Source organism: Oxyura jamaicensis, chromosome Z (assembly GCF_011077185.1).
Source record: "Oxyura jamaicensis isolate SHBP4307 breed ruddy duck chromosome Z, BPBGC_Ojam_1.0, whole genome shotgun sequence".
Lineage (NCBI taxonomy): Eukaryota > Metazoa > Chordata > Aves > Anseriformes > Anatidae > Oxyura > Oxyura jamaicensis.
Genome location: NC_048926.1, coordinates 81,726,182 through 81,752,152, shown reverse-complemented (window position 1 = coordinate 81,752,152; position 25,971 = coordinate 81,726,182). Strand labels below are relative to the sequence as shown.

Genomic DNA, 25,971 nt, shown 5'->3' with positions numbered 1-25,971 from the left:
TTACTGTTAGGGTTAGAAATGCACATCAAGACGGATTGTTATGCTGATTATTGTCAAGCAAGACTGAGTCCCCAGAAGTCAAAATGTAGAAGAACTCAGAACCTGTCTTGTGTTTAAAAGTGCACATTACAAACCTCTTCTTGTGCCGGACTAAAATTTGGAATTTCTGAAACTTTAAATTCTACACACAAATTAACACCCTGAATATACTGAATCCAGCTAACACGTGGTAGTGGTAATTGATAAGGATTGGCTGCAAAGCTAGATAATGTTGGTAGTTTGTGCTAGTTGTTGGGAGATCCTGACATGCATCTGGCTTCACATTGGATAATACACCGTGGCTTTTATTCAAGCAGCAACGCAAGGATTATTACAGCTGTGGCCCTCTTTAGACCTTTTCCTGTATGTTAACCTACTTAGGGCTCCTCTACCATTCAGGCAAGCTTTTTGCAGATTCCTTGCAGCTACATGGGGGTGATTGGTTCCTCATCATTTTTTTTCCCTGCCCCTTCACTGCTGCAGGTGGGCAGAAGGGACTGGTCAGTCACGTGAATGCTTTGTTTATTTTAGCACTGCCAGCATGGAACTGCTTGACCTGTGCAGTTTCAGACATGTTTGTAGTAGTAGCATTTGCTCCAAATGCAGAGGTCGGCAGGTTATCTGTTTACAGCAGGACAGCCCATACCCCATGGCTGCAAGGTTGGGAGGAGGGTAGGAAGACACAGGTTGGGGAAGAAGTTTGGGAGGGATCACTTCAGAGGGGCAAGTGGGGAAAGTGCTGGAGCAAAAATGTATGGTAGAGTCAGGATCTGCGTCTTTTGGTCTTCTGGCCTGCATGTCACCAGGCAGGGTGACAATGGCAGAATACCATGAAGAACTCCTGCAGCCCTACTACAACATAGTGGTTTTTCTTTTATTTTTTTCTTTTTGTAGTAAATGTGAATGTCACTAATGCAGAAGTCTGTATTCTCTGTTGATGTTTCTCTGTCACCTAACTCTCTGAAGTAATAGTAGGCAGTTTACACTCTACTTATTTGAGCAGTATTTGCTGCTAGTTTAAGTGGTGTATTGAGGACTACCTTCTAGGTGTAAATGAAAGCTTTCCTCATGATCATTTAGCACTGCTAATTTCTTTTACTGGCAAAGTAAAAGAGGTAAAGTTCAATCTTAAAACTGAATGCTTTTTTTTGCATGCAAAGTCACATTGGAAAGAGTGCAACTATGTAGTATTGCAGGTGGACAGTAAGCTCATTCCGCTGAAGCATCTTGATGCTGTGTGGGTGTATTAACTAGTTGCTGAGTCCAAAAAAATAGGTGCAGTCTCTGAATTTAATCTTTTAGGCTAGGTTCAGTACCATCATGCAGACTGCAGTTACCCAGCTTCCAGACCCCTCAGCCAGTAGGTAGAACTAGCTTATGTTTTTTATTCAAAGAGTCATGGTAAATGGAGTCAAATCCAGGTGGAGGCCAGTCACTAGTGGCGTTCCCCAGGGCTCGGTGCTGGGGCCGGTCCTCTTCAATATCTTCATTGATGATCTGGATGAGGGCATTGAGTGCACCCTCAGTAAGTCTGCAGATGACACCAAGTTAGGTACGTGTGTCGATCTGCTTGAGGGTAGGAAGGCTCTGCAGGAGGATCTGGAGAGGCTGGACCGATGGGCCGAGGTCAACTGCATGAAGTTCAACAAGGCCAAGTGCCGGGTCCTGCACCTGGGGCGCAATAACCCCAAGCAGAGCTACAGGCTGGGAGATGAGTGGTTGGAGAGCTGCCAGGCAGAGAAGGACCTGGGAGTATTGGTTGATAGTCGGCTGAATATGAGCCAGCAGTGTGCTCAGGTGGCCAAGAAGGCCAACAGCATCCTGGCCTGTATAAGAAACAGTGTGGCCAGCAGGGCCAGGGAGGTGATTGTCCCCCTGTACTCGGCTCTGGTGAGGCCGCACCTCGAGTACTGTGTTCAGTTTTGGGCCCCTCGCTACAAGAAGGACATGGAGGTGCTTGAGTGAGTCCAGAGAAGGGCTACGAAGCTGGTGAGGGGCCTGGAGAACAAGTCTTACGAGGAGCAGCTGAGGGAGCTGGGCTTGTTCAGCCTGGAGAAAAGGAGGCTCAGGGGTGACCTTATTGCACTCTACAGGTACCTGAAGGGAGGCTGTTGCGAGGTGGGGGTTGGTCTGTTCTCCCACGTGCCTGGTGACAGGACGAGGGGGAATGGGCTAAAGTTGCGCCAGGGGAGTTTTAGGTTGGATGTTAGGAAGAACTTCTTTACCGAAAGGGTTGTTAGACACTGGAACGGGCTGCCCAGGGAAGTGGTGGAGTCACCATCCCTGGAGGTCTTGAAAAGACGTTTAGATGTAGAGCTTAGGGATATGGTTTAGTGGGGACTGTTAGTGTTAGGTTAGAGGTTGGACTTGATGATCTTGAGGTCTCTTCCAACCTAGAAAATTCTGTGATTCAAAGTGTAGATGAAGAAGAACAACAGATCTACATGACTGAGTAGAATATCTCTGTTTTACTTTGTGTTGTCTCCAGAATTTTTACTAAAAGTTCACATATATTGTCACATAAAGTGATCTCTTATATTTTCTCTTATTTCTCCAGCCTAAGTCTGAAAAGACATCCACAGCAGGTGGTGCAGCTGATGCACGTGCTGTTGGTGCAGGTGCTGTTGCGAGTGCAGTTACTGCAGCTGATAAGCCAAGCACTGAGGTTAGTAAATACAATTCCAGATAAATGCTTCCCCTGTATTGACCTCAGAGAATGTTTCAGAAAAGAAACATTCATGTTTCAGGAAAAAAAAATGGTAACTGCTGAAGTATTTATGGACGGATGGTGGTAAAAGGTCTACCTGAAAGAACTGGTAACCAACTAGTGGCATGCTACTTCCTTTTTATCAGATAGGATTTCTTTAGAATCATTTTTAACACAAGTAGTATAAAACTAATTCCATCTTGAGTTATATTTCTTCATCAGCTGCCACATAAATACAAATGATCTTGTTACTGACACTGGGAAATGAGTTTAAGAACAGTTCTTGCTGAAAAATTTCGCAGCTGCTGGACCTGCTCAAATATTTTGGTCTAGTTTCCAGGAATTTTTGGTAGATTCACCAGATGATTCAGATTTTGTTTTTCTTTCCACAGAATGATACCTTTTATAACACTCTGATTATTTTTCAGACTACTATGGATGAGTCAGCACTAGACAGTCTAATAGATACACTTGGTGGACCTGAAGAAGATGAACCTACCAGCCCAGTTTACACTGGTCCAGAAGTTACGGTATTTTCCTTTTTTTAATTTTATTTTTTAGAAGATTCATCTCTCAGATATGTCTGTAGTTGTTCTCTATTACATTGACCCAGTAATTGTCTCTTTGATCTGCTAAGAGGTGAAATAAAATTTGAACAGTTACATTTTAGTGGTTTTCAGTAATACAGAAATGGTGTAATTATGTATATATCACAGCAGGAAATGGTTAAGTGTAAGCAAATTTGCTTTTTGAATTGACTTCCAAGCATGGTCTCTAGCAGATTTAAAGAAAGCAGTAATGGAGGTGTAGGAGAGCATTAAGGAACCTAGGAACTTTCATATCTACTTGCAAAAGAGTAAAACATTGATAATTTGGGGAAGAATGCTTACTTTTCTGAGTTAGAATGGGAAAGTAACAAAAGGGGAGTTAAGGTTACATGCTAAATACAGTACTCAGACATAGCTCTACATTATAAATTAATTTCTATAAACAGGAGTACAAAAACAGTGATGTGTGCATTCTTTTCAAAGGAAGATATTTCTTCGAGATACTTAGAAGAAATGGGAAAACGAGAAGGTAGTCTCCCTCCAAAGTATGTTGAACTGCTGAAGGTTAGTGAATTAATAAAATAAAACAATTCTTTGTCCTTGCTTTCTTTCTTTTTGTATGTTTTTGTTTCCCATTACTTACAAAAATAATTCTCCTTTTAGAGCAAAGGAGATGGCAAAGATGGAGGCCCACCAAAAGCAGATGAGCAACCTGAAGTAAGACTTCCTATTTTTTTTTGTATTGCAGGGTGGAAATAACCCAATTATCATTGGATTCCTTGGAAAATTAAAGCGTTGCTTAACTTCCAAAAATTCCATGAAGAGGGCTGTGGGTTGCCAGATAACATAGATATTGATAAAACTAATAGAACTGGGCACAAGGTGGTGATGTATGGTTTTTTGTTCTTATTTTTTTAAATAAAGATGTAGGAACTCCAATGATACCGACAGAAGCAGAATCAAGTCAAATAAATGCTTTTGGAGGTATTTGGCATAATAGTAACAAAGGGAGGAAATAGTGGGCACAGTAATAACATAGGCAGGAGATAGTAGCTGTGCGTACAAGAATCTCCTAGTCATCTTTTTAGCAGAAAGTATTTCAATTTCTGCACTTAGAAAGATTATTCTGTTAGCCAGTTTAATCTGACTATATGTTCAACATATAAAAATAAGAGCATGTCTGAAAAATGAATGAACAACTGAGGGAAAATATGATGTGAGTTACCATGGAACATATTCAGATTTTAAACTGAGTTTGACAACTTTAATATTTGAACTTCAATAATCATAACCTAGTTTGCAATTTCTTCTTCAGAAACCAATGACAGATGATGAGCTTGCAGACGCCCTGTCATCTGACTTTACCTGCAGTATTCCTTCTGCTGAGGAAAAGAAGACAAGTCTGACAGAGGTATTGATTCTTTTTTTTTTTTTTTTTTTTTTTTTGGCCATTAAATCTTTTATTGCAATGAAATATTTCCATTATTATCTTTACATTTTACATTTAAAACAGTGTTGACAGTTATCCATTCCTTTTATTTTTGCAAATATGCCTGTAGTTAAATTTGCCTCATTTTGTTCTTATGTAGAAGAAACAGAGTAAGGAAGGAGAAACCATACAAGCACAAGCAGCAAGCTCAGTCAAGACTTCCGTTCCTCCTGAGAAGAAAACAAAATCAAAAGAGGTATAGATGTCTATCTTTTGACCAGTTAACTTCTAATTAAAATTTCACTTTACAAACATGTCATATGTATGCGTGTCTGATCTTGGAAAGATGCTTGTCATCTTCATTTTCAGTTGAAAATCCTGTTTAGCCCAGAAGGTATGGGAATAATAGGAAATGTGATTGCTCAAACTGTACAGCATTTTGAAGATCAAATCTTGATGGGTCAGATAATTCTCCTTATCCATTCCTCTGCAGAGTAACTGTTGTTCTTTTGTCTGGAGACAGTAGAGAAGTAAAATGTGTTTTTGTGAGGTTGTTTAAAACCTGAACATGGTTTCATTTTCTTGTGTTTTACAAACCATTCACTTTACCACTCTAGGAAGAGTTATACTGCCCCATCCCCAGGGGAAAATGTTTTGATTTGACTGTGCTGAGCTTATCACAAAATATACCATATGCCGCAATGTGATGTTACGATCGAATGAAGCCAAGTAGAGAAGGATCAGTGTTGTGCTTGCTGTTCCTTTCATACACAACATGAAAAATATATGAATATTAAGATCTGTGTCAATCTAAAGAAATAACAACATGATTCTCATATTTTCTTAATGCAGGAAATGAAAGAGGATGCAATGGAAGCTCTTATGGATACTATTGGTGGACCTGAACCTGAACCTGAACCTGAAGATGTTACCACTATTGTAGAAGTGTCAGAGGTATAATCTTTATTTTTTCTTCCTTTGTTTCAACAGCTCTCAGAATCTCTCATGGAATCATAGCTCCTGTTTGTTAGGTACTGTACAAATGTGTAAAATAATGACAAAGCAACTTCCATATCAAAAGCCTAAGGAATGTCTGAGTCTAGTATGATTAGGAAAATAAGAAATCACAAAATCCCAAGTGGATACAGGTAGAATAGAATATAGTAAGACAATCTTAAAGTATTTCATTTTTGGCTATATAGGCATAAATATATGCACCTTACACAGTGCGTACAATTTATATGAATCTTTTATATATATATATATATATATATATATATATATTTAAATTAGCCTTTGTGGTTTCTTTTACGGCAGATGTTCTCCTTTTGACACTAAATACTATTGCATTTGTAACTTGGGTCTTGCCATTTGCTGTGTCTTCTCAGACTTATGTTTTTCTTCCACAGTAAGATTTCAACAGTAGCATTATGTTTGCACATTAAACTTTGCCTTTTAATTTAATTTTGCAGACTCTGCTTGTAACTTTACTAATCTCACTTAACATTCTTCTGCATTCACTTACAACTCAAAGAAGGCAAATGACAGGGAATAGTAGAAAATCAGTTGCTGCTTTTTTTTAAAAAAAAGGTATTGGAGTTCAATTTTGACACAAAAGTTCCTGTTGTGCTACAGATTTGGACAGTTTGGGCCTTGAGATATCTTAGTGAATGCATTGCTTAATGAAGAAGGTTTAAGAAGCACGGTTGGAAAAATACAGAATTACAGCTTGTATAGTCAGAGTGATGTAATCCAGAGAAACCTAAGAACTTGGAACATCCTGAAAAGTCTAAAAGTATTGGCCACGAAGTGACAGTTCCGAGCAGAGCTTTATGGATTTTTTAAAAAAAGTTTATTTATGGCATTAATTCTTAAGCCATAATTATTTTGCCCCAGAAATTTGATAGGAGTAAATTGAGGAATTTGAATATCTTGATATATGGAATAATTTTATCTTGCTAATACTTCTTTAAACATTAGGCTGAGCAATCTTGATAGTGATATTGAGTGAATTGTAATTTTTTATTTCACTAAATAATATTTTTGTGTTGTCTTTTTTTTCAGGCAAAAGCTAAAGAGAAAAAAGAAAAAAAGGCAGGAGAACGTGATGATACAATACCTCCAGAATACAGGCTAACACCACAGTTGGTATGTTTTTCTAATCTCCATTGCTTTGTAAATAGTGCAGCTACCTCTGACACTTTCCTCGGTCACAGACAGGGAAAAAAACATAGGGAAAACAAGCAGTAGTAGTATTCAACCAATGGCTTTACCCTCTTGGAGATTCTTGTGTCTCTAGTTTCATTCCCTTCCTTTCTGAGGAAGATTTGTTCAGGGTTAAGCCAACTGACAGTAGAGCTGAGATGTGTTTCTGTGAAGTTCAGTTTCACTTGCAGAGTTGGAAGTTTTTGTGATGGTTGTTAGTATAATTGACATTAACAAGATTGCATATAACTGTCTGGTGGAGCTGTGTGAATGGAGCGGTTTTACCCCTCAGTTAGAGGTTTCACAACTGCCCAACTACAGACATAGAGATTTAACCCACTATTAGTACAAGCACGAAAGATTCTCTTTTACATTCAGAGCTTGCTTTTCTACTGGATTAATTTCTCCTGTTTTACTATGGAATTAATTTCTACTGCATAGTGATACTGATAGGAATGAACACTTTTTTAAAGTTTCTTGTTCCATTTGTACTGTATTGGTCTTAATTTTTTGTTTTGGTTTGTTTTGGAATCTGCTCACCTGGTGATGTAGCAGTTCCATTTGTTGAGGTGAATGCCTGTTACTATGTCACTGATTCCATCTGATGTCTCTCATTTATATTATTATTTTGTTATTGATTATGGAGTATGACACCTCTTATAACGATGGAAAAATGTCAGTAATACATGCTTTCTTCACTTTTAGGATAAAGATGGAAAACCAATATTGCCAAAGCCTGAAGAAAAACCTAAGGTTAGAAAACTGACAATACTGTAGGAGTGTGAATAGATACCCTGTTTTCTCCCCCTCTGTCATCACTTCTCTCTGTGCCATTATGTAAGTCTTTTACTCTGTTTGTGTGTTTATTTCATTGCACAAAACATGCTAATCTGAAGGGTGAAGCGGAAACTTTTTACTGAAATTCACTGACTGTGAATGAAGAGATCATAGTAAGAAAAGGATTTAGAGATTACTGAGACATTACAGAATAATGGAAATGACTGCTAACACAAAGAAAAGCTGTATCAAAGGGTTTGTTTAGGGTATCCTATAGAAGTACATTGAAGCCGTTGAAGGACACAGAGAGTTGAGGCAGGAAAGTCTGTTTTCTTAAGAGTTAACCATCAGATGTAAAGTAATACAATTGGAAAGAAGGAAAAAAATATCGCAGTCATTTTCCTAATCACAGGGAAAACTTGGATTTCGTAAGAATTATCTCCATCGTGGCCTAGAAAGTGCAAAATAGATTGAACAGATTAAAAGGAGACCTTTAAGGTTACTTGAAAGTACAGAGGAAGAAAGCAAAAAAAAAAAAAAAAAAGGAAAAGAAAAGAAACTGAAATGAAATGAAATATTGTGAATTAAGGAGTGCTGCCAAAATATCTGGGCTAGAATTGGAAAAGTTCAGTTAGCTAAAATGAGTGTGAAGGTCAGGACCAATCTGACTGAGAACGTAAGAGTGCATTTGTAACAGAAATGTGTTACTCAAGCTTGAAGTATGGAGGAATGCAAAGGTGGTGACAAAAAGACTTTATCTCCATAAATTTGTGTCTGTCACATCATAGACTTTCAGCAGTCTGAGTGGGTGATGTTTGAGAGCTGCACGGAGGACCACCTTCCTCACGTATCGTAAGGAAAAAAAAGAGCAGCTATGCGTTGAGGGAACCAGATACTAAGGAGACAAGTCCTCTTGTTTCACAGGGAGTATAAGACAGAAGATATCCAGAAAGAAAAGTTACAAAGAGCATGGTAGAAATTAAAGGTTGGCTGATAGTTTGACTGAGGTTCAGAGCCAAAGCAAAACAGGAGGTAAGCTCAGAATCATGACGTCTTCTGGCAAAAGAATGAAGGCAGTTAGCAGAAGAATAAGTATTCCTTTGCTCTTCTACCCCTATCAGTCTGAGACACAAATATCATTGAGTATTTGATCTGTAAGTGAATGACAGGAGTATCTATCTTGTACCATTGTTCTCTGTGCCATCTCACTATTTATAATTTGAGGAAGGCAGTTCTCAGCAAGTTGTTTGCCAGTATTTCTGTGGTGTCATTGGTAATGTAGATCTGTGAAACAAAAAGCAGAAAAAATAATAAAAGTGTCACACAGCCAAGTAACAGAAGGTAAAGGCAGGGACTGAGAGAACAAAGAACTGCCTACTGTAGGGAAAGATTAGGTTCAAGACCATCTAAGGAACATGACAAATCTTCGATCGCTTACTATTTCTTTCTCAATTCCATAGGAATGCAAAGTTCTTTTTCCTTCTTGATTTCAGCTGGATCTTCTAGAAATTTGGGTCTCTATTTTGCATACCTTTAAGCACATGTAGTGGGATTACTTTTGTAAGAAAAGTTCCCCGTAAGGGAACTGTACTTATGCTGGGGGGAAAAAAGGAGAATCAGAGCCTGATGCTGCCGCTTTCCTGTACCTATATAATTTATACTTGAAGTGTTGTAACAACATGATGTTTTTATAGTAAATATTAGCCAGTAAACATTATTATTCTTTTTTTCTAATCAGGAGGTTACGTTTTCATTTTCAGTAGCCCAGTAAACAGTATTGAACATAATATTCTCTAAATCTTGAATGTAACGTTCTCTACATTATATTGCCTTTTAATAACAAAGCAACTGACTCATTCTGGGAAAAAAAAAAAATATATATATATATATATATATTAAGTTCTGTGCACTGTGAAATTCATGTTGTTTGATGTGACTGTGAAAGGCTATTTTAGTGCAGGCTACAAAAGTTCATTTGGTTTCCGAAAAGTTGAAGTATAATTCTTGGAAAAAGACATTAAAAATAGACAGCGAGTCACCCATAACACGTATGTCCTTTTTTGCAGCCTTTGAGTGAATCTGACCTTGTTGATGAATTTTCAAAAGACTTTGCCCGCCCTGCACAGCCTGCAGAACAATCCAGACCACTGAAGTCCAGCAGCACATCCAAAGTATGTCTCTCTAGTTCACATAAAATCCTGACTCTGACAGCTTTTTTGGAACTGGTTAATGCTACTGTTCCTTCAATAAAAAAAATATTTTGTTTTCTTTCCCACTGCTTTCATTGCATTATATCAACTCTGCTTGTAATTTAGTTCTTAATAGAATCATAACTATCTTGAAATTCAGATTTTTTTTTTCATTATTTTGTACTGTATTTAAAACAAGCAAATAAAAAACAGATATATTTGGGGTTTCTGAGCAAATTCAGTAAAATGCAGTGCAACTGTTATCTTTCAGAAATCATCAGCTCCTGAGTCTGCAAAGACTACAAAGGATGAAGTAGTCCCTCGTGCCACAGCCTGCACTGTGCAGTCTTCAGCTCCAGCAGCTGTGTCATCAGTGAGTAGCTAGTCTCAGCGGGAGCTAAAGGAAAACTCAGTACTTCATTTGTGCAACGGTATAGCATATTGTCAAGATGGTTATTTCAGGATTACATGCTCTTCCTCAGTAGAGTTGAGTTATGAAGGATGGGTGCTTTCAAAAAATACAATAGCATCATAGAATAATAGAACGGTTTGGGTTGTGAGGGAGCTGACAGAACACCCAGTTCCAACCCCCTGCCATGGGAAGGGAAACCTCCCACCAAACCAGATTTCCAAAACCTCATCCAGCCTGGCCTTGGGCACTGCCAGTGATGGAGCATCCACAGCTTCTCTGGGCAGCCTGGGCCAGTGCCTCACCACCTTCAGAGTCAAGAATTTCTTCCTTATACGTAATCTAAACCTACCTTCTTTCAGTTTATCGCTCCCTGATAAATACTTCTTCTTTCTTGCCTTTTCTGTAGCCCCCTTTTAGGTACCAGAAGGCTAACTGTAAGGTCTCCCTGGATTCTTCTTTTCTCCAGGCTGACCAACCCCAACTACCTCAGCCTGTCTTTGTAGGAGAGGTGCTCCAGCCCTTGATCATCCTCATGGCCTTCTCTGGACTCGTTCTAATACTCCTGTGTCCTCCTTGTGCTGGGGCCCAGAGGTGAACACAAGGCTCCAGGTGGGGTCTCATGAGAGCAGAGCAGAGGGGGACAATCCCCTCCCTCGCCCTGCTGCCCACGCTGCTGTTGGTGCAGCCCAGGGTACGGGTGGCTTTCTGGGCTGCATGCTCACATTGCTGGCTCATGGAGAGGTTCTCATCAACCAGCGCCCCCAGGTCCTTCTCCTCAGGGCTGCTTTTGATCCATCCTCTACCCAGCCTGTATTTGTGCTTGGGATTGCCTCAGCCCAGATGCAGGACCTTGCGCTTGGTCTTGTTGAACCCCATGAAGTTCACACAAGCCCACCTCCCAGGCTTGTCAAGGTTCTCCTGGATGGCATCCCTTCCCTCCAGCATGTTGACAGTGCCACACAGACACACATATAGTCTGTAAACTTTATGAGGATCTCCGACAAAGTTGTTAAGTAGTGCTAGTCCCAATACCTACCCCTCAGGAATACCACTCGTCACTGGTCTCCAGCAGTACATTGAACCATTGACCACAACTTGAGTGTGACCATCCAGCCAATTCCTTACCCATCAAATGGTCCATCCATCTGATCCATGACTCTCCAACTGAGAGACAAGGATATTGTCCATGTTATTGTCCATGTGCTTCAGCAGAGTTTCCTGGAGGATTTGCTCCATGATCTTGCTTGGCTCAGAGATGAGTCTTACTGCCCTGTAGTTCCCCGAGTCTTCCTCCTTCCCTTTCTAAAAATGGGGGTTCTGTTTCTCCTCTTCCATTCAGTGGGAACTTCACCAGCCTGCCACAATTTCTTAAATATGATGGACAGTGCCTTAGCAGCTACATCTGCCAGTTCCTCAGGTCACATTGACTTGTGCACCTTCATGTTCCTTAGATGGTCTCCAACCTGATCTTTTCCTACAGTAGTCAGTTGTTTGTTCTCTCAATCCCTGCCTTTGCCTTGTTACTTAGCTGTGTGACTGGAGCTCTTGCCAGTGAAGATTGAGGGGAAAAAAGTCATTGAGTACCTCAGCTTTCTCCATATCACGAGTAACCAGGTCTCGTGTTTCCTTCAGCAGAGGGCTCGCTTTTTCCCCTTGTTTTCCTTTTATCACAGATGTACCCACAGAAGCCTTTCCTGGCCTTGATGTCACTTCCCAGATTTAATTCTGTCAGTGCTTTAGCTTTCCTAGCCTGATTCTCAGCTATTTGGACAATGTGTGTGTATCCCTCCCAGGCTACCTGTCCTTGATTCCACCCTCTGTAGGCCTCCTTTCTCTGCTTGAGTTTGTCCAGGAGCTCCTTGTTCATCTATGGAGGCATCCTGGCATTGTTGCCTGACTTCGTCTATGTCAGGATGCATCGCTCCTGAGCTTGGAGGAGGTGATCCTTGAATATCAAACAGCTTTCTTGGTCGGGCCCCTCTGTCCTCCAAGATTTGTCCCATGGTACTCTACTGAGCAGATCCCTAACAAGGGGATTAAAAACTGGACAAAAAAATGACCCTTTGGAACGTTTTAGCTGTCAGTGGATCTCTGGAAAGGAGAACTCTATTTACAGAGCAGACACTGATTGGTGTTCCTTTACACAGAATCATAGAATCATTAAGGTTGGAAAAAACCTCCAAGATAATCTGGTCCAACCATCCTCCTACCACCAGTATCACCCACTGAACCATGTTCCTAAGCACCAGGTCCAACCTTTCCTTAAACACCCCCCAGAGGTGGTGACTCTGCCGCTTCCCTGGGCAACCCATCCCGTTCCAATGCCTGATGACTCTTCCTGAGAAGTGATTACTTTACACGGATGCATAGTGTAACGTTTTATGTAAGTTTCAAAAATTTTAATACTTGAATAAATTAAGACACCTCATTGAAATCTGAATCTGGAATGAAAACCAGAATTAGCTGCTACTGAGCAGCTAGCAAGCCACATCACAGTAGTCTCGAAAGACACAGTAAGTATACAGCACACATGTATTTGAGATATAAAAACAGTAGAAAAAGTGGAAACATTAAACAGAACACAAGAAACATATCACAGAGGACATTCCCTACTTAATGGAGCTGTTTTTGATGTTCTTCCTCAGGGAAAAAATTATGTGATATTTATGAATTACAGGACTTCTCTGCCAGACATTAACAGAATACAATTCTAACCTAAAACATGCAATTTTTATTTATTAAAAGGAAAGCCAGAAAAACTGCTTAAAGCATGTTTAAGACAAATGCAGACAAAGCCAATACTGAGAAAGCTGGGCATTAAGCACAATTTAACAAGCCTACCAGCATTCTGTCCTTCAAAGCTTTACATATCAAGTCAAAGCCCTGATAATAATTCTTATTTTTTGTTATCCCAAACTTGCCATTAGAAAACAGAAAACTGACATCAGAATAACTTTTCTAAACTAATTTATTTTTTATTTTTTTGTCTGTCCTCTGCCAACTTCTTCAGAATCTGCATCCTTATCTCTTCTAGCTGATTTGGTCACTGATGGTATGGTAGCCAAGTTTTAGCTCTCAGAAGAATATGGGAAAATGTGATGACTTGAATATAGTTCAGCATTTCTGAGGGCAGGCAAGTGTGGAAGCTAGCCAGAGGACTTACAGACCAGTAAAGCAGGATGGAAATTAAGAATTTTCTTGGAGTTTCAAAGCCAGGAGACGGAAGAATTTCTTCATAGAGTTGGACTGCAAAGTAGGCATGGGAATCAGAGAAACTCTTAATTCCTTGTTTAATGGTATTAGTATGTTTCAACGACTTGTCATAGAGTCTGAAAACCCTGAAAAAATAATGATGATATTAAAAGATCAGGATTTATATTTATCAACAGGGATGTTTGGAGAAGCCGATTAACAAAGCACATCTTAAAACCCAGAACACTGGCATTAGTCTTCATTTTAATAAAGTTAATCATGTGTCCAAATAAAATGATCTAATACAATCTCTAACACAATAAATTGAATAAAGGCATAAAAATCCAATAGTTCAAAGACTAAATTAATGCTCTTGTACTAAATCCAGTGACTGAGTTATAAACACCTTGAACTCAGCAGGTCCCATGTATGTGGACACAGCTGGGAAGGGAAGCATTATAGATTTTTAGCTTGCTTATCAGATTTCATCTCTAGTAATGCGTGGCTGTCAGTTGTAATGTATAAACAAGTTTCTTCACCTACAGCTGAATTCCAGGCTAAGAATTATATTTTACTATTTCAATACTCTTGTAGGTTGGTCATGTGTCAGATGAAGCACTGGAAGCCTTGTCCAGTAGCCTAGCAAAGAAGAAGCCTGATCCAGAAGAAAAGAAACCTGCGGTGGACAAAGTTAAGGTAGAAAAAAATCAGATCTCAAAAATACCCTGTTGATGTACTTAGCTTCAGCATTACTGTATTTCCACAGGCTAAAGAAGTTGGAGATAACATTGTCACTTTTTAAAAACAAAATTTACTTGTGAAACCAGTTGTATTCTATTTAGGAAACACTAGTGGGATTTGAATAGTGAGTACATTTTCTTAATCTTTGTGCCCATAATTCTACTACATTATCTTCCCTCAGCTTCTGGAAACCAAATTTGCTTAGCATCCAACCTACTGGTGAAACAATACAGAAATAACACACACATCAGAGGTAGTGTGTAATTTAGTCCATTTTCAACATTTTCAACAGGAAACATGTTTATGATATGTTATTTAAATTAAGAATAGCATATAAGGCTTTTTTTTTTTTTTCCCACTGGTCTTGTTATTTTAACAGGGAGCCAAAATTACATCACTGGAATATGCTGTTTGTAGCCACAATCTATATATATATTTTTTTTTTACTCAAGTTATTGAGTGTAGCCACAAAGAAAGGACTTTATAGTATGCTGGAACTGTGTCAGTAAGAAGTTCTCAAAGCTAGCTTCACTACCTTTTTTTTTACTGATCATCTCCCAGTGTAACAGGAGTCCTTTATGGATCTGGCTACTGCATTCTTTGCTTAGGCTTCCTTTGAAGCTGTTGAATGCATTTGAAATAAAATCAAGAATTATGGCTCAGAGGTACACTGCTATTTTGCCATTGCCCTGTGCTTGTCTTAACTCTGTTGGTCTTCATTGTAATAGGTGGAGCTAGTCCCACCAAATGCAGGAAGACACATGAAGAGAAATGAAGCCTTTTTCAAGAAGGCTCTCTGAATTTCCATGCATTTTTTTCATTTGGCAGTGGGATTGAATTAGATTAATTGGAATCAGTAGAATGAAGACAACGAAAGCTTGTTTATGCGTTTCTGTTGAGATGTGGTTATTTGGCTTTTATTCATACTATTTTTATTTTGCCTTAAAAGGAGAAAAACAAGCAGGAAGAACACAAAAAACTGGGGGAAGATGAAGAAACAATTCCTCCAGAGTACAGATTAACAGATGCAAAAGTAATTCATTTACTGTGCTATTTTAGTCTTTAAACACCTTTCATTCTTCAGTGTACATAGTTTAAACTGGAACTCTTTCATTTTGAAATGTTTGTATACTTCAGGCATTTTTATAGTATATAAAAATGGTGTTTTCACCATTTAACTCTCCATATTTACCATTTCACCATTTAACATCACCATATGACTCTCTTGACATAAATGGATTGCTTAGTTATAGCCAGGACTTGCACCACACCTGCCACAGGTGCCAGTGTGAAAAGACATGGCCTTCCTGGATGCTGTGTCCAGCAATATTGCTATAAACCTGGAAGGTGGGGGTTTTACTTAATTCTGCTACTTCTGTGGCAATTGAAACACAAAATAGGGAAGCTCAGAATGCAACACTGCAACACCTTTATGTTTTCACCATTAAGTTTTTAAGTTACAGGAGCTTTTTTTTTTTTTTTTTTTTTTCCTTAAATGACACTTTGGATAACCATAGAAAATGCCAGAGGTTACTGGTTAGATCATTTCTTATTCCTTGTATATAGTGTTATCTGTCATTAAGTCAGTTCTCTCAGAGCTCTTGTATTGCATGGTCATTTAAGGACTACTTGGATTAATGCAAGAGGATTTTTCTTTTGTAGGATAAAGATGGAAAACCACTGCCAGTAAAACCTGAAAAAGAGTTCCAGGTAAAAAAAGTGAATGTATACGTATTTGGAATGCTTCATTCGTTAATTACATAGTTTTAAAATGGGGATATACTGTTGTTACCTGATGACATTTTTTTCTTCTCTTTTCAATGATAGCCGATGAGTGAAAATGATTTGTTAGAGGGTTTGACGGAAGGTTTTTCCTGTTCTCCAGCACAATCTGCACCACTACCTACACAAAGTGTAAAAAAGGTGAGTATATTTGTTTTCCGAAAATGTTCTATTTTCATGTAACTTCAGTAACCCTGAGGTTTTTTGAGTTTCCCTTAAATTTTACATAAACATTCTTGAATAAATATTTTTTTAAATTTTGTTGCAATAAAATAATAGGACAGAGAGCAAGATTGTAAAAATAATAGTTAAAAAAAAGGGGGCAAAAAAAACCCACACCTAGATAAATTAGCTGTCATATCTTTTTACCGGTTACTTGCCTATGTAGTGCTTGAACTTTAAAAAATGTTACTTAGAGATGTAGATGGTCTTGGTGGAATCAGTTCCTCTGAAGTTCTACAAAACTTGCCTTTGACTTAGCTTTGTCAGAGTTTGACTCCGGTGAGATGCAAGACTGAACATGAACAAACTGAGATGCAGAACACGTGCACTGTGCTTCTCAGGAAGGGGTTTCAATCTGAAATAAGTTGAGCTTCAGAGTGAAATGAAGTCCTTGAAATAAACTGTGCAGGCATTGCATTTCAAATGCATGGAATTTGATAAATATTTTTCTCTTAGTCCTCTCTATTAGTAACAATGCTGTGTCTTGTTTCAGAAAACCAAGGAGGGTAAAAAGCCTGGCGGTTCCTCAGATGTTATCTCTGCTGCTACGGTTTCCTCAGTGCACTCAGCAGCCCCTCTACCTTCCACATCAGTAAGCAGCATTTTCTCTAGATACTTATTTCAAAGAAAAGAAGGATTGAAGAGAGTGTGATTAGGACAGTTGCGCAAATATAGACTGCTGTAAAGTTAAATGATTCATTGTAAATACTGGTTATTGAGGGGAAAGAAGATGTTTCCTCTGGAGTAAAAAAGTTTGAGGTTTTATTGATTCTTCATCTTCAAGAGAATGTGAAGACTGCTCTGTCCATTTCATCTTAATATCACTTAATGTTGTATTTCAGGCTGCTTTTGAAAACTCCTTGCTTGCACTTGGAAAAGGAGGTGCCCAACCCCGTGCTGATTCCTCCAGATTTACAGAGGGCATTAGCGGATTTGTGCATTTCATTTCTATGGGTAGATGCAGATAGTTAGCTATGTGCAAGTGGTTTCATTTTTAGGCTTGGGCTTTTAAATGAGTCACATCGTTCTTTTTCTAGTTAGATAATAACAACATTGCAAATGATAATAGTGTAGTCATCACCATAGTGGCAAAGTCATCTTTTAAGCCTGAAAATAAAGGAATTCAAGGTCAATGAAGGCACAAGCAGTTCTATGGCCTCCTCTTAATACCATTTTTATTTAGTTCCATTGAGCAGTAATGTTGCATGTCTGTACCTTTTTCCATCTTGATTTGTGCAATGAGAGCTCCCTCTCGTGTTTTGAAAAGGAAATTTAAAGCTCCTCCCACCTGCAACATTAAAGATTTTTTTTCTTGGCAGTGTTTGAACAAAAGTGCTGTGAATTATCAAAAGACCATATATATTGTGAAGATAAAATGTTAAGAAGTTTTAATTCAGGTTTACACTTGCTTAGCAACTAATCTGCAGTGATAACCATGTTTGCAAAATGAATAACATCTGCAAAAAAAAACCAACAGTATTTTAACCAAAAAAACAAAAAAACAGTATTTTAACCGTTCTCATTAGTTCAGTTTTGTAACAAAACAAAGCAATTCAAATCAATTCTGTAACCCCTACTTCAAATTATGTTCTCTGTAGGTCTAAATATTCAGATATCTTTTGTTATTACCACATTGCAATTAGAAAGGAAGAGCTGACCATTGTTCACTGAAGTTGTTGGTTCATTAGTTGGTATTTATATTAGTTTGAAAAAATATTTTTTACAGCAGATTTGCTTTTACAAACATATTTATACTTTATTAGGGAGGAAAAGAGATGGATGAAGCCTTGGATCTCCTGTCTGATTCCTTGGGACAGAGAGAACCCGACCCTGATGAGAACAAACCAGTTGTGGATAAAGTAAAGGTAACAAAAAACATTCTGAAATTTTGCTGGCTGAAAACAGTTGAGATATTAACCTTATTTGTGAAAGATTTTTTAAGAATATAGAATATTGAAATACTTCTTATATACTCATAGCTGTAAAATCACATGGCTTGTGATTTTCAGATGCAGGAGGGAGGTTACTAGGAAAAAAACCACACTGATATTGTCATGTAGGCAAATTAACCATTTTTTTGTGGTTTTCTTTTTGTGATTTTTGTGAAAAATGTTGAATTGTACACTTCAGACATTTGGAGGTAATTGCTGAAATGTTACAGGAAATTTGCAGTAATTTGACTTCAGTGCTGTCATTATTTATTTTTCAAGTTTCTTTTCTGACATTTGTTTCTAAAATGAATTCTGTAGCTCTCTTTTTGTCAAACTTGATAGACTTTTATAACCCAACAGGCATCAAGTTCATCAATGGACATGTTCGTTTAATCAGTTTTGGTTTTCTGCTTGCTTGTTTCTGATTGATTTGAGTTCATTTGGTCTCCATTCTGTCTTTTTTCATGTAATTGCGTAAAAGCCTTTCTGCTAATAAGGAAATCACATGCATCTCTGCGTAACAATGATAGGCACAGTAAACTGTAAACTGAAATACTTAAAGGGTTGTTACTGGGGTAAAATCACCATGTGCTGCCCATGAATAAATTTAGGATGGAAATTAGGAGGTTTCTAATCTAAGATGAGGCCCCACTGTGGTGATGGTTGGCTGCCTAGTGAAGGTTACAGTTTGGTTAGTGTTGTCCCTTGCCATAGGAAGGTGGTGAGTGCTTGATATTTGAGACATCTGCGACTCCTGTGCTTCAGTGGTAACGGAGATGTAAAAGCTCAGCTTTCATGTGTTGTATTTTTTTTTTAAGGCATACAAAATGTTCATACCATACTGCATTTTTTTTCAACAAGAAAGAAGAGTTCTTTAACATGTCTGCGTTTACAAATACAAAAAATATTCTTCAACCCTATGCTTAAAAACCTATTTGCATCTAAGCCAGCTGTTGTGTTCAGCATGGTATACTTGACAGAGCTCAAAGAATTATAGATGGAATAATAAGCTTAGTGGAACCGCTTCCAATGTTGATGTGTTTTTTTGGAGCTTGTGGTGCCGTGTCTTGTAACTATGTTGTATCTGAAAATGACTCTGGCTCCTAAGCCTGATAAGAAGCATAGGCCAAATGCTGTGTGGGCAATTGCTCTGGGTTATGCTATAAAGGTACACAGATGCATGGCTCAGGTGTTACAAGAATATAAGCTTTGTTGTAAAACCTCAATGCACTGCTGAGATTCTGTGCAGTAGTGCAGATTGACTCGTTTTAGTCACGTTCTTGAAGAGCAGAACCTGAAATGGACAATGCGCAGTGTATCCATCCAGTCAGAATTGGTTATTGTCCCACTATGTTTAGTGTTGGTACTGCCTCACCTTGACTCTTGTGTGCAGCTCAGGGCTCCACAGTATGAAAAGGATGTTAAGGTACTGGAAAACATCCTGTGGAGGGCAGCAAAGCTGGTAAAATTCTGAAATTTGACAAAACTGTTTTCTTTATGTTGGGATGCTGCTGCATATATACATGTTTAACTTGCTAAATGTCTGCACCTGTTGAGAGCTAGTAATCTTAAATCTTTCAGGCATGAAACACACTTCATGGTGAAATGAACATATGGGTCTTTGTTCCAGTAGTTCTGAAATTTTAAATTCAAAAAAAGGCAGCCGTCCTCATAAAATTTTATAATGAACACTCCACCTTACTTTTTTTTTAATGTTTCTAACATTTATCGAACTAATTGGGCAAATACCATATTTGTCAAACTGATAAAGGATGCACAATATAGAACTACCTATGCATCAAGTATGCAGTTGCATATTAAAACCTCAAAGTAGTGACAAAAGAGCTAAGTATTAAAGTTGTTTAATATTACATGCTTTCAGGAAAAGTCTAAATCTGAACACAGAGACAAACTTGGAGAAAGAGATGATACCATCCCACCTGACTACCGAGAACTTCTGGAGTCAGGTGACCAGGTAAGGAAAAACTCTATTAATTTTTATTTAATTACCTCACTGCAACAGTAGAAATTTGTGCATACGTGCCAGTCTTTCTGTGGAATTACAGGGAGAACAGTGAAACTGGGTAAGGGAGTAAGTGTGTGCTGTATTTATTAAGGTTCAACACACAAATATGCTGTTCTTAGAGAAGCTGTGTATATCCATGCATGCATTTGATTTAAAAACAAACAAACAAACAAAAAACAAGGAAACAAAAACAACCTAAGGTGTGTATGTGTTGTTTTTTTAACTTTTTAGAACAGGACACTGAACAAATAAGTCATTTTAACCACCTAATAGCAGTCAACATCATGGAGATATGGCAGTACAGGTTTCAGTTATACTGTCTCGTTTTCTTAGATGTTCCAGAAAACTAGGTAAACAAAAAAAAAAGGGTGTCACCCTTTAAGAAGCTTGGTTTGTAGTGTCCCACAAACAGGAGCTACTTGCAAACCATAGGTAAAAATGCCTTTTCCTTCCAAGCAGCTTCCTGTTTAAGGACAAAGAATATATACTAGTAAAACCTTCATGGTATATACCTGAAGCCCTGTGGAACTGACATTCACTAATGAGTGACTGCTCTGACAGTGATTCGGTCATTTCTAGATCAATAAACTATTTTTTCAGTAGACTACAAAGTCAGACAAAATTGCAGACATAGTCAAGTAACAGCATGAAAATACGTTGTGAACTGGCTTGAACACACAGCTTAAGTAATAAAGAAATCAGTACGGAATGGTTCAACTGTCATGGTGATCTGAAAACTCCCTATGTAATATGTGCAAAAGCACATGATATTATCATAAAACCAATCTGACCAGATCAAAATGAGAATAAAATCTTTATTATTTCCAAGGGTAAACCTGTAAAGCCAACTCCAAAGGATGCTTTGAAACACAAAGAACAGAAGGTAAAATTTGTTCTCTTTTTGTTCTGTTAGTTTGTTGTGTGCTCTGACCTTTTTTTTTTTAGCAGTCAGTTGGAAGCTTAAAGTTTGCATTATTGCAAACTGCCATAACTGCTATTGAATGCAGTATGTAATAGTAAATCTTTTTACCCTAGTCAAATAGGTAATAGTAATTTTTTTTTACCCACTAAAAATAGGCGTACAGAGTAAAACTTTTCTTAAAAATAACTATTCGTAATAAATAGGCAACTATGCTATTAATGCTATTGTCCAATATTCAAATAAATTGTGTAGCTTGGAAACCTCAAATATAGATGTCTTTGTTCTGACATATGTGTAGAGCTAAGATATATAGATATTTAAATAAAAGGATAATTAACCCAGTCTTAAATGCATGAAACATTAATTCGTCTGTCAGAAAGTAGTGCATATTGTATGACTTTAGAATTACCATTATTGCAGAAGCCTACAGATGAGTCTGCGGCTATCGATGCTCTATCAGGTGACTTTGATACTTGTGCAAATGCTCCTGCCACACCACAGCACTCAAAGGTAGGACATTTTCTGCTAATAACCTGCAAAATAAATAGTTTTCCACTACTTAGTAAAAGTTTAATTTGCTATAGCTCGGTTTAGCTTTAGAATTCCTCCAAATTCCTCTTTGGATTGTGCTGTCAAAATTTAATGATCGTCTTCCTATTATAAAGGAGGTTTGATGTGTCTTCCCGAGTACTAAAGGAAGAAGGCAGGCTTGTGGTATTTGGTGTCTTTAGAGAAGTAAAACAAGCTTGGAGAAGTGATTTAAGCAGAGAATTCTGATTAACATGTTTGATATAGATTCAAGGGTCAGAAAAAAAATGTAGAGAAATCTGTGCTCAATAAGGCATGCACTCTCTAGCAATGGCTGTAGGCTGGAAATGAGAAACAGTTCAAGATGGTTTTCAGAGAAATGCTAGGATTAGAAAAGAGTTTTAGGTATGTTAGGGAAAATTGTAGCACCAACAAGAAAGATGAAGGAATGGACTGAAGAGGTTTTGTAGTGAGAAATGTAGTATTTGTCATAGAATCATCTTAAATGCCTGTCAGACTTTTCCCAGAGAAGTGCTGCAAATGTGAGCCTATATGAAGTGAGGTAGCAGTGGTAGCTGCATGAATTTGGAGGTCCGCCAACATGAGGATGGTGCTATGGTTGATAGACATGAGTGAGAAAGGATGGTTGTGCTGGAAAAGCGTATGAAGGAGACTGAGATTTGTTCGATAAGAAGCAAGACTGTGAGGCTTATTTTCTGCTTGCTCTCCGTCATCCTTAACCTGGCATTTGCTACCTTGAGCTTGGAAAGATGGAGGTGACCTGAATGGCTGTGAGACATCATCCACTGTGCCTGTCGTCACAGGGGAGGAATCTACAGTTATCTTAGAAGACCCCTTGGTAGGGGTGTCTGCTGGGGCAATTGGTGGGATGTAGTCTTGGACTCCTTGTTTTCCACAAGTGCTCAAACTGTAGTTAAGAACCAGTAACCACCTCTTTTTAGCCACTTGTTCTCTTACATTGTATGTGACATGTTGTATCCTAGGCACTGGTCCCTCACCTCCCAGCAGAGGGAATGGTGAACAATGTTTTGCATGGTGATATTTTGTACCCAGATGGTTAACCCAGCTGCAGTTGTCTCTAATCTGCTGCTAACCTCTGCCTGTCTGTCCCTGCCATTTTCCTGCAGTAGGGACTTGCCTGCTTCTTGCAAGGAAAAAAGAAAAAAAAAAAAATCACAAGACAAATAAAGCTTGAATTTAATGTGTCGTTGAGCAAGCCAGTCTTTTAGTAGTGAAAAACTAAATCTCTTGGACAGACAGAGCCATGGAAGCATAACCAGTTCCCAGGTGAAATTCTGCATTAGCATCCTAAGCTGACACTAGTTACTAGTGTACCTGCTTACTAAGAGTGTGTTGTAAGTTTGTTCATACTTAAAATGTTGCTTATAATCACCTGTGCCTCTGTGCTTGAGTTTGTTTCCCCAGGGTGGGATTAAGGGGAGGAAGAAGCCTTCAAATGGAAAGTTCAAATCAGATTTAACTCATGGGAGAAAGTGGCTGTTTCTAAATATCTCTCCTGATCACTGCAGAGTGGCAGAAGTTTGCATAGTCATCCAGTCCCCGCAGAAGAATGTACATCTTTTATCTTCTGGTTGGCAGGGATTCCAGCCTTTCCCAGGGTGCCCACATATTACAAAGAACGTAACTAAAGGGCTTACTACAAGTGTTGAAGTGTTGCTGCCTAGGAGTATTTGAGGGCTGTAGAAGAAATTGGTTTGTTCGTATCGGCTCTCCCGCCATGTGTTCTGTTAACCTTCTCGAGAGGGGGAGGAATTCCCAGTTTACCTTGACACTGAATCCTGAGGCAGCTTTTTGAGGACTAACTCCCAGATCCCCCATGGGAAGGAGGTTCTGAAAGGCAATGGAGTCCACGAAGGACGGACCTTTCTCGAGAACAAAGTCAAATACACGGGAACTGGCCATCCCAGTGTGCCTACGGCTGAGCCAGCAGGGGAGGAGACCAGCCTGGCTGAACAGAGCTTCTTAATGAACTCAGGAAGAAAAAGGAGTTAGTGGACTCTGAAAGAAGAGGCAGGCAACTTAAGAGAGATGTAGAGCTGTTGCTGAGTTGTGCAGGGAGACAAACAGAAGAGCTAAAGCTCACCTAGAAATCAGGTTGGCTAGTGCTGTAAAAGACAGCCAAAATGCTTTTGTAGATACATTACCAGCAAAAGGAAGACTAAGTAGAATCTCCATCCTTTGTTGGATGTGAGGGGAAACACAGTGATGAAAGATGAAGAAAAGGCTCAGATAATTAATGCCTTTTCTGAACAATCCTAAGTACATGGGGCTGGATGGGATTCACCCAAGAATGCAGGAGGTGGCAGAAGTGCACACTTTCAACTTTTCAGTCACTTTCAATAATTTACCAGCAGCTCTGGCTAGCGAGGGAGGCCCTAGTTGACTGGAGGCTGGCAGATGTGCCTCCAGGTGACAGGAAGGGCTGGAAGGACTTCCAGGGAATTACAGGCCTGACCTCAGTTTCAGGGCAGGTTACGGAGCAGGTGATCCTGAGTGCTGTCACACGGCATGTGCGGGACAGTATTCAACGAGGATCCAAATTCCAGCTGTTTGTGGATTAGGACAGCAGCTGTGTGTACGCACCTTGTATCCACACAGTAAAAATAATGTGTTATGGCAAATGTCCAGGTTGGAGTCATCCGTTGTCTGATCTGTTTGTAATTGTAATTATTTTTTTCTTTGGAGTGTAGGACAAAAGTGGAAAGGAAACCATCACCACTAAACCAGCACCTAAGGATGAAAGAAAACCCAAGGATCCTAAAAAGGTACAAATATATTAAAATATGGGCAGTCTGTGTTAACGTACACTAAAATTGTGAAAGACAAACAGATGAAATTTAGATTCTATGGCATAATAGAACTCTGGGGAGAATTATGAGCACTATGTCCAGTTTGAGACATTTGTGTAAACGTGTATGTAAGAGAGAAGCACCTGTCTATTTTAAGGGAGATCTTGGATAAATGGGGACTAAAACCATCATTATTTTGCACTGAATACTTTCTTGTACAGTGGGGTCAGTGTATGATCCACAGAATGCTTATTCCTCTATTTGCTATCTAAAACTCAGACTTCACTGTAACTGCCTCTGGATCCCTATCACTTCTCTCATTTTTCTCTTTATTCTGCAGTGGTTTCTCACTTCTTTCCATTTCTTTTTTTTTTCTTTTCACTTCTAAAACCCAATGTTCTGCACTCAGCACATGAGGTGCTCCCTGTGTATATAATAAGCATGAACATAAAATGCTAATACTGGAGTCTCTCGTCAATTTCACATAACAGAATTCTGGAAGTTATTAGAATGTGTTCTTTCAACTACGTGTCCTTTACTCAAGTTCTTATAATTTATTTTTAAAAAATGAATGAAATTAAAGCTGACATATATTTGTAATGAATCTATGGGAAAAGGAAAGAAGTTGTTTCTGTATTTAAAAAAAAAGAGGGGGGATTTAGGTAAGGATGAAACTTTTTACATCTAGTCGTTCTTTCATAGAAGCTGTGCACATAGATGTCTGAATCAGATGGTAGCATCTATCCTGGAAATTTTGTTTTGTAAACTTTAAGTGAAGGGATCTTTGCTTACTGTGGGAATGGCTTTTGTGTAGTAACAGAAGTGTCTTAAAGTTTTCAGTTTAAAATTGGAGGGTCTTTAACTCCTCTTCAGAAGGATGTGTTGTTCTTTTAAGGTTCTTCGTGGTGACTAGATTACTTGAATGCATAAAAAGAAGTTGAGAAATAGGGAATGAAGAGGTCAGCCATGGATCTTGTTACTTGAAATAAAGTGACAGAGGAAAAACGAATATATACCATAGAAGTTACAAATGCTCCTTTTGAACCATCTGTATTCAAATGCAGATCGTATTTACATCCGAACTATAATTTCTGATGACACCTGTCATGGTTTTATTTCAGATTTTAGCTCGGTTTAGTTTCTTACTATCTCTTACTTCTCTTGCTCTTCTGTAGGCAAAGGGACGGTCCTCCAGCAGCAAATCTGAGAAGCAGAAAACAAGCTAAACGTTAACGTTACTGGGTGAGATTTCTTCTTGTCTGTTCTCTGCGCTACCATAAAGATAACTCTCGCTAGTGTTACTAAAGCTACATTTTGTAACAGTCTTACCTAAAACCAAGATGTGCGTGGAGAAACTCTTACAAAAAACACTTGGAAAGGCTTGGAACTTCCATACATAATCCTATGCACAAAAGGTCTTACTATTTTTTTTCATCCTTTGTGCCTACAGTTTGTACAAAATTACCTTCTGTAGCTAAATTTATTTAAAT

The 25,971-nt window shown here is 38.6% G+C and overlaps 1 protein-coding gene across 2 annotated transcripts in view; it reads left to right on the top strand.

Moving 5' to 3' along the window:
• CAST (calpastatin) overlaps nucleotides 1–25,971 on the top strand; it is a 62,272-nt gene that overhangs the window by 34,199 nt on the left and 2,102 nt on the right. The window contains exons 8-29 of one of the 2 annotated variants that reach the window (XM_035309302.1): nucleotides 2,597–2,704; nucleotides 3,175–3,276; nucleotides 3,778–3,858; nucleotides 3,958–4,011; nucleotides 4,610–4,705; nucleotides 4,887–4,979; nucleotides 5,576–5,677; nucleotides 6,788–6,871; nucleotides 7,634–7,681; nucleotides 9,772–9,876; nucleotides 10,166–10,267; nucleotides 14,093–14,194; nucleotides 15,189–15,272; nucleotides 15,902–15,949; nucleotides 16,067–16,162; nucleotides 16,737–16,835; nucleotides 18,007–18,108; nucleotides 20,057–20,149; nucleotides 21,030–21,083; nucleotides 21,543–21,632; nucleotides 24,383–24,457; nucleotides 25,657–25,723. In XM_035309302.1, the coding sequence (XP_035165193.1) occupies nucleotides 2,597–2,704; nucleotides 3,175–3,276; nucleotides 3,778–3,858; nucleotides 3,958–4,011; nucleotides 4,610–4,705; nucleotides 4,887–4,979; nucleotides 5,576–5,677; nucleotides 6,788–6,871; nucleotides 7,634–7,681; nucleotides 9,772–9,876; nucleotides 10,166–10,267; nucleotides 14,093–14,194; nucleotides 15,189–15,272; nucleotides 15,902–15,949; nucleotides 16,067–16,162; nucleotides 16,737–16,835; nucleotides 18,007–18,108; nucleotides 20,057–20,149; nucleotides 21,030–21,083; nucleotides 21,543–21,632; nucleotides 24,383–24,457; nucleotides 25,657–25,707 (1,869 nt within the window). In that variant the 3' untranslated portion in view covers nucleotides 25,708–25,723. Of the gene's footprint in view, nucleotides 1–2,596; nucleotides 2,705–3,174; nucleotides 3,277–3,777; nucleotides 3,859–3,957; nucleotides 4,012–4,609; nucleotides 4,706–4,883; nucleotides 4,980–5,575; nucleotides 5,678–6,787; nucleotides 6,872–7,633; nucleotides 7,682–9,771; nucleotides 9,877–10,165; nucleotides 10,268–14,092; nucleotides 14,195–15,188; nucleotides 15,273–15,901; nucleotides 15,950–16,066; nucleotides 16,163–16,736; nucleotides 16,836–18,006; nucleotides 18,109–20,056; nucleotides 20,150–21,029; nucleotides 21,084–21,542; nucleotides 21,633–24,377; nucleotides 24,458–25,656; nucleotides 25,724–25,971 lie in introns of both variants that reach the window. The other variant, XM_035309303.1, reaches the window with a different exon arrangement.